General features: G+C 39.4%; 1 protein-coding gene and 1 long non-coding RNA gene across 4 annotated transcripts in view; both read right to left on the bottom strand.

Annotated features, from left to right (window-relative positions):
- Positions 1-2,491: 2,491 nt before the first annotated feature.
- LOC117955459 (vasodilator-stimulated phosphoprotein-like) overlaps positions 2,492-12,097 on the bottom strand; it is a 15,744-nt gene continuing 6,138 nt past the window's right edge. The window contains exons 2-14 of one of the 3 annotated variants that reach the window (XM_034889990.1): positions 9,490-9,661; positions 8,741-8,918; positions 7,476-7,524; positions 6,883-7,033; positions 6,688-6,846; positions 6,384-6,487; positions 5,665-5,713; positions 5,508-5,550; positions 5,211-5,253; positions 4,941-5,033; positions 3,687-3,753; positions 3,058-3,115; positions 2,492-2,935 (exon numbers count right to left, since the gene is read on the bottom strand). In XM_034889990.1, the coding sequence (XP_034745881.1) occupies positions 2,889-2,935; positions 3,058-3,115; positions 3,687-3,753; positions 4,941-5,033; positions 5,211-5,253; positions 5,508-5,550; positions 5,665-5,713; positions 6,384-6,487; positions 6,688-6,846; positions 6,883-7,033; positions 7,476-7,524; positions 8,741-8,918; positions 9,490-9,661 (1,213 nt within the window). In that variant the 3' untranslated portion in view covers positions 2,492-2,888. Of the gene's footprint in view, positions 2,936-3,057; positions 3,116-3,686; positions 3,754-4,940; positions 5,034-5,210; positions 5,254-5,507; positions 5,551-5,664; positions 5,714-6,383; positions 6,488-6,687; positions 7,034-7,475; positions 7,525-8,740; positions 8,919-9,489; positions 9,662-12,097 lie in introns of all 3 variants that reach the window. The other 2 variants (XM_034889989.1, XM_034889991.1) reach the window with 2 other exon arrangements.
- LOC117955472 overlaps positions 11,304-12,097 on the bottom strand; it is a 1,413-nt gene continuing 619 nt past the window's right edge. Inside the window, exon 2 of the long non-coding RNA XR_004659053.1 lies at positions 11,304-11,375. This is a non-coding gene — a long non-coding RNA (uncharacterized LOC117955472). The remainder of the gene's footprint in view (positions 11,376-12,097) is intronic.

Below are 12,097 nucleotides of genomic sequence, written 5' to 3'. Positions count from 1 at the left end.
ATTTAAACACCATAACGTTATATTATTTCGCTTTATATGGAATACAGCCTGGAAAATAACCAATATCTTCTCTGTGGTCATGTCTTCAGGCTTCAGAGTAACTCTCCTATCTTCCACAAAAAAGCACAAAATTGACCATTTCTGTTGCTAATTTGCTACATGCTTGCTACAACCATAGACATAATAAAGAGACTATTATCTATGATATCTCTTTATTATGTCTATGGCTACAACATAAGCTGCTCTTGATCGTGTCGGTGTCGTTGTCCCACGTGTTAAGGTCACATCCGGGTCATGCATGTAGCGTCAAATTAAAAATAAAAATTGGATGAAACGCTCGTTATCTGTTTTTCCATATTTCCATTAAAGCACAACATTGTAAATTGGAATAACGAGTTCTTATCCGTTCCTTCCTTTTGGTTTTGGAAAAGAATATTGAGGAAACAAGCCATTTATTTGTTTTTTGGTTTTATTTTGAAAAACGAATGAACGAATGATACACGGATTCCTGCACCATACATATTTATGATTAGCCCCTCTTTTTATAACATGTCTTCTCTATATTCAGAAATACTGCAATTATTTCCCCTCTATTTACCAAGGTTTGCTTTTCACCCGATTCCAGGGAGATCACAGAGTCCATGGTGTTCCTATCGCTGCAAAACCCACTTTGCATTCACGTGAATCATCCCTCCTTCTCCTGTTTATACATTATTCTATCTGTTACAATTCTTTCCATTATTTTACACATCACTGCCATCAGTGCAACATGACCCTGGATATGCTGCCTCTTTCACTGGCCTCAAATTGGGATCACCACGGCATTCCTTCTTTACATGCATTATTCATAAGTGCTGATATCGCCTCTAAAACTGGATCACCTAGTCTCTGGTGCTGCCTTCCCCCCCTATTCTTAATGATGACTACCCTTTGTATATCAATGTAATCCCATTCCCCTCACTGTTTTAACTTTATCTGCATTGCTCTCCTTTTTTTCTGGCAGTGAAGAAACACTCATTGGCCTGTTAGCTTCCCCCTTTGCCCTTCACTTTTCTTAATGCATCTGCATGAGACATATTCTCTCCAGCTCTAACTTTTTCTACTTCCACAGCTTTTGTATGATGCCCACACCCCCTGAAAGAAGTAATGTGGTTACCATCAAAATTGCAACACTTTGTTTCCTCAACCTTGCATTGTGCAAAGTCATGGACCCGCATACTTTCCACATCTCTTATTAGTTCTACATGCAACTGTCATGTGCCCAAACCTTCACCGACTAGTCTTTCCTCGGCACGTCTTTCTTTTTCCCTTGGCTACCTCCCGAAGCCATCCCAAAGCTATCCCCTCACCGAGGAGCCTTGTTGGATTCAGTCCCAAAGTCCCGCTTATTGTCTGTATAGTTTGGCAACCGTAACAGCAAAACCTGTCCAAAACACACCGACACACGTTGATTCAAACCGACTGCCGCTGTCGCTTCCTGATCCCCTGCTTCAGCAACAAAGGAGCAGATGTAGTTCGCAAAATGTTGTTTTATTTGCGGTATTTCCTTACAAGAAAACAACCTCAAGTGTTGTGGTCTGCTGCATTCCCCAACCTATGTCGTGTCTCCCCTTTCTTCACTGTGTGTTGTCTGTTTTGCCGTGAGGGCGTTCCTGGGAATTCAGAGGCACGGCTTCCATCTACGTTCCGTCTTCCACTCAGCTGTTCCTCATTACTCATCATCCCACCGCCATTCATAAACCCGGGCTGACCAGCGCCAGATCGTTACATGCACTATTGTGGTAACTTGGCTCCTAGTTGTTTACACTCGTGTTGTTGCTTCTTGTAGTTCTCTAGTACTAACCTCGCTTTTCCTCGTAGATCCGTCCGTTGTCCATCCGAGCTGCCTACCTTATTCACGCCTACCAGCCACCTGTCTACACCAGTGTTTGCACTCCTCCACTCTCATTAAAACCACCTGAACTTTGTCCAGTCTACGTGCCTGTGTTATCTCTGTGGCTCTGGTCTTACTATCCATTACATCAAGTGTAACATAACTGTTATTGCACATAGCATAGCAGCATGGCCATTGTTTTTTCTAATTTAATAAACAAGGGGAGGTGATGGCACAATGTATATAACACATGCCTTTGGTTGATATATTGCAGGGGGGCTCGAACCCAGAGGAGCCTGTTTGTAGGCCCTCGTCTAGACCCAGAGCACTGGCCCAAGCCCTGCCCCAGCTTTCATGTCTCTATTGTTCTGTCTACAACTTGGGTTCAAGTTTAACACAAAACACATGATTAACAAATACAATTTAATGCATTCTTTTAAGTTATACGTCCCAGGTGAAGATTTTCTGACTTGTAAATGAATACTTTTACAAAAAACTTCCTTTACCAGTAGAAGATTACTAACATTTTGTAGTAATATTTCTCTGCAGATGTAAGCACATAAATGAGCACAACAGCACAAGAATCTTACAGGGGAAAAGCGGGAGTTTGTTGTTTTCCTGTTGCATATGCTGTACTGGGTAAAAATAAATGGTTTTACAGAAATGCCCAAGATATGTTTGAGGTCATTTATAAACCGTGCCTTCCTTAACATTTGTCCACCAGAGAGTTCATTTTTCAAATACAACATGTCTTGATTAGTACAAAATGGAGTCATGATTCTTTAGAGAACAAAACAATTTCATCAAAAATGTTTGGGAATGTGTAAAAAATAAATAAAATATTGGCCCATATATCTTTAACAGATTTGTGTCTAAAATGCCAAAATTAGAATTGATATTTTGACTATGTTGAATTAGCACAATTTCTATCAGGTATAAATATGTAAATTGCCTGAGCATAGCATGATAAAACATTCACATTTATTAATTGTTCTCTTCATCCATTCTTCGTCTTTCAGTCTTCACCCTTTAGCTGTGCACTTTGCAGCTCCTGGATCACTACTGAAAGAGAAAAACAGAGTTATATACAAGTAAACACAATACCATTCTTTGAATATTAATAGTTTATACAAGCTTCATAAATAAACCAAATGACCACAGGCAGCATACAAGTTAGGACTCACCTGTGATAATCTCCTCCTTCACTTTTTGAAGTTCTTTTTTCACTTCTTCAATAATTTCCTTCAAACACACAGATATTGCAGTACCATAAAACTTTGGCAATAAAAATTCATACTTGATTAATCCTACATCATAATGAAAGTTAATCAATATTTTAGTAAACAGCTTTAAGGCTATATGGCACAATAGTGGCATCCTGACAAAAGGTTATGACTTTGCAACCGCAGTCTGTTGTGCTTTTGATGACAATAGTAAAAAACATGCAGAATCTAATGACATCATTTTTAGCATCTTTGTTCATTAAATACAAATGTACAGAAGAGGATTAGTACTACATATGAAACATGTATTTGAGATATGAGTTTATTTGACCTTATTCTCACAATTCTGAGATTGTCAGAATTCTGACCTTTTTTCCTCAGAATTCTGACCTTTTTTCCTCAGAACTCAATACATTTTTTCACATGTGGCCCTAGTCCTCTTCCGTACAAATGCCAGATATCCTGTGCCACACGCAGAACATGTGGTTTTAATTAATTAAAGTAATTGTTCTGCTAAAAAACAAGTAAAAACAGAGCTTTACTATGATGAGTTACAGAATATTGTTGAATGTTCAAATAGATCAACCAACCTGTTTGATTCTTTCCAAATCACAACCACTTCCTGCACCATCTGAGTTCTTTTTCACCACCTGAAATCTAAGATAGAAAAACAATGTTTACCCTTAGCCAAAAGCGGGAGACAGAACATCAGCAGTCAACAGTTAAAAACAGTAAATATAATCAGTTTTATCATGGATCTTCCATCATCCCAACAACTGCTTATACTTCAGTAAGAACAACCACTTTCACAAGGTTTATTAAATACTGTTATGGGTTTAGGGAATGGTGAACCCTTATACAGGAGAGCAGGCAGAAGGTTAGTTGCAAGAGCTTTATTCCACAACCAAGATCCAATGTAAAAACAGAAAGTATCAAAAAATAGATGGTAAAAAATACAAAAAAAACATAACAACTGGGAAATAATCAGGGAACAGGCAGAGAAATACACAACAGGCTGACACGGGGACATCCAACAAACAGACACAAAACGATCTTACACGAGACAAAGGGAACACAGAGCCTAAATACATGAGGTAACGGGCAAACAAGGGACAGGTGATACAGCAGGTGAAACACATCAGGGCAGGGCAGAGCAATCAGACAGCTGGGAAAACACTGGAAGTAAAACCAGACAAGACAGCACAGAAAACAAGACTATCGCAATAAAACAGGAAACAAAACATAATACAAAGACCAAAAATTACACAATCACAAGAAGACAAGACATAGTACCAAAATACCAGATAAGAAATAAAATAAATACCTAAATCATAAAAAAATACATTTGAACCAGATTTTGCAGCTAGTATAATTTCACTGAAAATCATAATGTCCTGTTTTGCTTGTTAATAGCCTGGATCCAGGGTAACATGTTACTTGGGTAGACCAATGGCAACACTCATTACTGCTCTAACTTTTGGACTTCATGAGCAGAAAACTCCCCCAGTTCATCCCCTGAAGAAAAAATGTAATGAATGCAGTTGCAGGGCCCTATCATGGCAACATGTTGTGAGAAGACTGTCACCTAAGCAGCTTAGAAACAAGTTTCAGTCTCTCGCTATATTTACAGCCTCAGACACGAACCACCAAATGTGTTGTGCTTAGATGTTGTCATGAGTCATTTTTTAGCAACACACCACTAACTAAAACAGCAGTGATACAAATGCCGAGCTAATTTAATTGGCTCATACTTTAGTAAGCGTACAAAGCAGAGAGCACCGAGAACTAACAATTTGGGACAAGAGGAAACTGCAGCAGGTGGGAACAAAGGGGGGGACTGATACCTGGAGACTGGGGTAGTGACAGAGTTAGAGGAGGAGGTGGAATTGGAGGAGTTGTGGCTGGAGTCCTTTTGATGGTTGGTTAAGGAGTTGGGCCTGTTGCAAAAACATGCAGATCTTTTAAGACAGCTGCTGATTATATTTTTGAATTTGTATGGATAGCTCAGGGAAGACTGCTATTTAACACCAAATATGATAGGTGTCTGTTGAATGCACTGCAATGTAACGACCAATCATATTATATTGTGAAAGTTTAATGGATTAGGTTCTTACCTTGGAATAGTGGCAGATTTTTCTTTGGGTTTTTCATTGATTTCTGATAAAATATGATTATATACGTATATTATGACTGTACATGGTCATAAGATAAAACAAAACGTGTTATTTTATAGACAATTTAATTTAAATATGTAGCATTAACTATTCTTAAGTAAAGCCAATATTTGGTTGTCAACAAAAGATAAACAATTAAAAATCATGTTGATTTTGAAACCATATATGATGAAACAATACTAACACAAATAAAATACATTTATTTTGCTGCTTTTGGGGGAAAGTGACACAACTCACCTCCTGGTCCTGAGAATTTTGATATAGAGGAGTCGCAATCCTCCTGTCATGTACAGACAACGTTATCATACACTTGTATTTTAGATTTTACTGCTCATTCTACAAATATTACAGAATGCTTAGTGTAAATCCAATATTCATGAAATCACTGACTTACATTGTGAGGTTCTAGATTTTTTGCAGCAGGATTGTCAGCAGCTTTCCTCCTATTTAAAATAGTAATATTATAGACATTCAGAAGTCCCTAGCATCAGATCATCACACACATACTGTATATCTCTCTTAAAGAAACACGCCACCGTTGGTTGAAATAGGGTTTACAGTCTTCCTTAGCTGTAGATCGGTGGACCAACGTATTTTTGTCTCAGTGCATGCAATGTTTTAGCCTGGTGCAAGCAGTGCCACCGCTTAGCGTAGTGAATGGAATCCTATGTTGTCGGTTAGCATGTTGTGAGTGAAAGTGAGCCAACAAAAAACAACAACAACCTAATTACTTCTTCAGGCCAGCATATTCACAACGGGTACTAATATCAATAGAGATTAAGACTAGACAATTTCCTAGGCAGATACTGATTTAGACTAAATTGGGTGGAAGCACAGTCAAAGCTACATGGGCGCAGAGATATCGCACCAGCACCGTAAACCCCCCAACTTCCATCAATATACGCGTGAATAGCTGGCTATTTTTCCTACAGTAGACTGTGAATGGCGATAAACATGGCGGCTTTTGTGGGAGACGCTGCCAGTGTTTCAGACTAAAACAATGCATGGTCTGAGACATGAGAAATGAGTTGGCCCACCTATCTGCATCTAGGGGAAACTGTGATAAGCCCTATGTCAACAAACGGTGGCTTGTTCCTTTAATTAATTACTTACCTCCTAGCAAGCATGGCACTCATTTCTCCCATTAGACACCCTCCTCCACCTCCACTAGATGAAGATGCTGACTTTGGGGATGGAGCTGCTGCCCCTCCCTCATCCTGGACACACAAAAACACTTCCAGTTACTATCTTCACAGAAATTTGCTTCACTGGTTAGCTTTCTCATTTACGGGAACATGGAAAACAATATAAGTCATAATTTCTGTCAGGCTCTATCTTTTTATACAGTCTTATCAGTAGAGCAAGTGTACATCATGATAATTGGATTGGTGGAAAAGAGAAAATGCATGTACCTTACCTTGATTGTTTTACGCAGTTTGGCTCCTGCCAGTGCTGCAGCCAGATCATTTCCTCCTCCACTTTCACCTCTGCCACCGCCATTTCCTCCAGCAGGGGGTGGGGGTGGTGCAGGGGGGACTATGCCCCCAGGAGGAAGTGGTGGAGGAGCAGGTGGGCAAGGTCCCGAGGAAGTTGGTGGGGGTGGAGGTAGGCACGGTCCTGAGGAGGGTAGTGGAGTTGCCGGTGGGGTGGGTGGACCAGCCGGCGGGGCAGGAGGAGCAACAGGGTCAGCTGCAGCAGCTGAGCTCTGCCTCTCTCTCTCCAGATGCCCCTTCTCCTGCTGTTCCTGCCTGTGTCGCTCTAGTCTGGACGGAGATTGACATATTATTCTAATGTTGGAAGCCTGGAAGCTTTTAAAAGCTTTTTCATATACATGTTTGGCTGTTTCCACAGCTTTCCTAAATCTGTGCAAAACAGTGCAATTTAGCATCGGAAGGATTAGTTTTAATTAATAATTTATGAAGCAGAAGAGCCTAAACAAGTTACATACATAGCTTTCAGCTTCTTATATGTGTGGATTATCAGGGAACCATTTCATTACAGAATTTCTTTAGCTCTTTGAGTGTTGATTGGTAAATACAATCATTCTGGCATCAACTTGGGCTTTGGGATATAGTGGCATTTTTCATAATTTTCTGAAAAGGTTTAAATAAATAAATGAACAAAATAATCCAAACAGCAATCAATAATGAAAATAAACAAATACACATGAGTTGCAGTCTCAGTATTATTTATAATAAACCATACCTTCTTTGGGTTTCCAGCTCATGTGCAGAGGGTCCATTCTGAGCCGGGTCTGGACAAAAATAGTGTTGTGTGTAATTGATACAAGTGCTCGTCTGAATCAAGACTATTTAAAATAAATGAAAGCAGTAGATGCAGTTATGGTTGTACTCCAACCCAACTAAACTATATACATTTTGAGAGCATACATTGTGTATTATCAAGCTGATAAAATGTCCATTCACACAAGTACTTTGATGGAAATAATCACATTTGATTTTAGCTTATCAGTGAGTTGTCACTGACTGAAAAAAATGTATTACTCTTTTAACTGAGCAAAAGATATGCTAGTGACAACTTCATCATAACAGTATTAAGTAAATAACGCAGCAGGACAAAATTTAAAAAAAAAATTCCATGGTGACCTGTTAATTATTTTTTGATTGATATCTTTATTTTGAACATGTAAATAAAATAAAACATCTGAAAAAATAGTAATAAAAAACAATTAAACAATAAAATAAAACTCCATTATTTTCTTTTTCCTTTCTACCCTAATAAATAATTTACAAAGTAATAAGTCACAGAGATATAATTGAATAAACCATGAAAATATATATTAAAAAGTTCTATTCACATTCATATATTTACCCACACAACAATAGTTATACACATACTACAAATTATTAATACAAGCCCAGATTATTAATTGTTTCTCTGTACATCTGGAATAAAATTTCTTTGAACATCTTTTTGAAAGGGAATATGTTTGGACATTGTTTTAATTCATTATTTAGTTTATTCCACAATTAAGTTCCACTGCTAGATAAACAGAAACTTTTCCTTGGAGTTTTGAAAGCTGTGAGTCTTAAAATTTGACTTTCCCTTTAAGTCGTAGCCCCCCTCTCGTTCAAAAAATCTTTTCTGTATGTTGCCAGGCAATAAATTGTTCCTCGCCTTGAACATAGTTACTGCTTTTTGAAATTCGACTAGGTCAAGATTTTAGGTAGTAGTAGTTAGGCTATTCCCTTTTAAAAGACACATGGTTTGTTTTGGGTTTATGCTCAAGAAATCGGAGCATGGTCTCTAAAAATTATAGCATAATTTACACAGAAACACTTCAAAGCACTTCATAGCACAGATGGGAGGGAGAGGGGAGGAGATGAGGAGGAGGGAGGGGCAAGCTAGTCTTGTTTTGTTTCAATATGCTTTGAACATCCACAAGAAGTAACGTCACCCAACATCTCTTAGAGCACCTTTAATGTGCCCTCTTGACCTGCTGTGTTTACCTGTGCCTGATGCATTGAGAACCTCTAAGGCGTGCATCATTGAGCTGGCAAAAAGGGCAGCATCCTCCTTATTGCCAAAGTTCAGCCCCCACACCTGTTTGGGATCCCGCCACTGGTGGAAACTTGGTGTGGCTTGATTATACTTTATCCCTTTGACAATGGGACAATTGATCACCACCTGACATGAACAAAAACCAGTATTGAGAATTATGACTTTTTAGATCATAGGTTATTATGTCATGTACAATGAAATGGACAGTAAGGCCAGATGTGTGTTGATTCAAATGTGTGATCATTTGTTAGTTATATTTTTTACACTTGAATTTCAATAGACTCTAAGCTGTAATATATGTCGTTTTCCATGTGTCATCCAGTACACATCCAGTACAATGTGACTAAAATCCACTAGATGGTGATGATTCTGTATTTTTCAAAAGGAGCACAGGAAATAATTTTCCAAATGATTTTAAACAAAACAACATCACTAACAGCATCATTAACTTTGAATATGTAAGCATTGCTAAAAGGATTAGCAACCTCTCGTAGCAAATCTCTAAGAATTAAGAAGCCATGATGGGGTAAAGGTCTCATCATTACTACACAGCAACATTTATCTGTGTGTGTGTGTGTGTGTGTGTGTGTGTGTGTGTGTGTGTGTGTGCACGTGCGCATGTGTACATGTGTGCATGTGTGTGAGAGAGAGTGTGCGTGGGTTTGTATTTGTGTGCGTGCATACACTTGTCTTGTACCTGCTGGTCGGCCTGCAGTTTGCGGCCCACTACTCTGAAGGTGTTGGCCACAGGGTTGTGATAGATTTGGACGCGGCTGAAGGAGGGACTATCTGATCCAGCTGGCACCCACCGCTTGTTATTGTTATCATACAGCATGACTGTTGCCCTCACTTGGCAGATACTAGACTCACTGTGGGAAGGAGCAATTATGAGAACAAGAGTGTGGAAGGAAGTTGAGAGCAAGGACATATAAATCCAGGACGACTGATAAAGCAAGGCTTGACCTAGTCTAATCAGTGCATCCTGGCTTGGGGCATTTCATGACGGCCAAGCCAGGCTGAGGAGCAGCAACTAGGTCGAGCCAGACTGAAGTACAGTACATCAAAAAATTAAAAATGAAACAGGCCCGCTGTAGTGAAACAGTGAGAGAAAAGTGGCATTCGATTGCGGACCGACTGAATGTGTAAGTAGCCTAAAAGAATGCATTACCACTGACCACTGCTCTGAAACCATTATAATCATGCAATTCAAAAAGATTTGGAGAAATTAATTTTTTGCAGAAATTATCAGCTGTACTCTTTGCCTTAAAAGTTAGAAGAAGACATCCTACTAATACTCAGGAAATTTACCATTAAGATCAATAACCACTAAATCTACAATAATAATAATAATATATGATGCTTAAATTTCTCTTGCTCACTCTCTCTCTTTCTCTCCTATGGGCTAATATATCAATTTCCTGAGTAACATTTTAACTTCCACTGCTCACTTTTGTGTAAATTCGTGAAAATTACAAGTGATTCCTCCTGAATGGTTTCATTCAAGAGCAGAAGTTTGTAAATGTTCACTGTTTTTTGTTTTAAAGAAGCAGATAGTCTTATGCTTTGGTTCCTTTTGCCAAGAAAAGAAAGATACTAAGAGACATTTTCTCTTAAGTCTAGACACTATAAAGATAAGTGATAAATTCAATGCACACTGTAAACATGACTGTAACAGTGTTTTCATCAGCAAAATACAAGGTCAAAAAAAACATTGAGGTGTCCTCTCCCTGTTGTTTCATAAATGTACTGTACGTACAGTAGCCTCAAATGTGTATATAGTTCCTGGTCTAGTGAACTAAAACTAATTTGGGGGGATTGTACAAATAGGATACATTTTTATAATTGTACAATCCTCCCACATCATAAGATTTATTTATTTGAATAGGACAATGCACATTAATCATTTCTGTAAATCTGCCAGTGTTAGCCAGTCAGATAATATTCAACTGTAGTCCTAGTTACCTAGCATGCATGTCTTTATTGGGGGGGAGCCGGAGCACCTGGAGGAAACCCAGACTTCCCAGACAAGTGATCGAAGTCTGCAGTGTCAGCTTGCCGTGAGGCAGAAATGCTAAACACTGAGCAACCATGCTGCAGACAGAACACACATTGTGAGCTAAGAATGCCAAACAAAATGCACATGGAAGAGGACATGCATGCTTCTTCACTGTTAAAGAATACAAAATTAAATAAATCAACTAAAATAATTAAAGCTGTATTGGTCTCTGACCAGTCTATTGTTGAACCACTTTAGGAACACAGTGTGTAGAACTTTACATATTGCCCTTCATCACTGACTTTAATTAAAACACATTTGCAACTTTATCAGCCTTTTCTAATTATTTCAACAGCTGCAAGAATTCATTCATCAAACTTCTAACAACAGTATGAACAGCAGTTTTCATAGAGCATTATAACAGTAACAATGATTGTCACATGAATAATTATACTGTAGATTGTATTGGTCACAACTTTAACACACTGTGACCCTATTTTTGATGTACTGATCAATAACGTTTTATTGTGTGATTGTGCTTCGTTTCTGCGTTTGGAGAGGCATCTCAACAGACTGTAGGTCGAACACTAGGCTCGTTCGAGATGAGCCAGATCTGCGCAGAATCAATCACCGGCGATTTGCGCCCGTTGCATGCCGGTTAGATTTCTGCCCGTCTTGATCCCGGCTTGCTCGGACGTCATGCACACGTGGGCAACAGGAAATCTCACGAGAGCAAGGCGGCCGCAGGTCTGAGACGCAGGCGGCGCAGTTGCTTTTCACCGACTGCAAGAGCCAGGCGGACCCAGGCGGACCCAGAGCATGCTGGGAAACGCCGGCTTCTCAGCTGATTTAACACCTGATTGGTTTAAACCATGATGACGATTTATATAAACTATTTATAGTTTTTGAATCGGAGGGATTTTAATTGCTATTTGTCTGATTTAAAGACTTATTCTGTACAGAACACGTGTTGTGTGGCTGATTGGGCGGCTGTGGCTCAGTGGTAAAGCGGTTGCCTGCCAATCGGAAGTTTGGTGGTTCGATCCCCGCCCCTGCAGCCATTGTCGAAGTGTTCTTGGGCAAGACACTGAACCCCGAGTTACCCCCGGTGCTGCGCATCGGAGTGTGAATAGGTTCGTTCGAGATGAACTGCGCCTCGCCTGTAAAGTGGACGAGAGCAGCAGGCGGCAGCAGCGGGGGCGGGGAAAAAAAGCTGCGGTAAAGTCGGACAGATTCCAGCCGCCTTCAGACTGGACAGGAAGTGACAAAAAGGACTGTGGTGCGATTCCGATTTAATAAAATATAACCA

This window comes from Etheostoma cragini, chromosome 13 (genome assembly GCF_013103735.1).
Source record: "Etheostoma cragini isolate CJK2018 chromosome 13, CSU_Ecrag_1.0, whole genome shotgun sequence".
NCBI classification, from domain to species: domain Eukaryota; kingdom Metazoa; phylum Chordata; class Actinopteri; order Perciformes; family Percidae; genus Etheostoma; species Etheostoma cragini.
The sequence above is the reverse complement of the archived record's forward strand: the minus strand, read 5'-3'. Positions and strand labels throughout refer to the sequence as shown.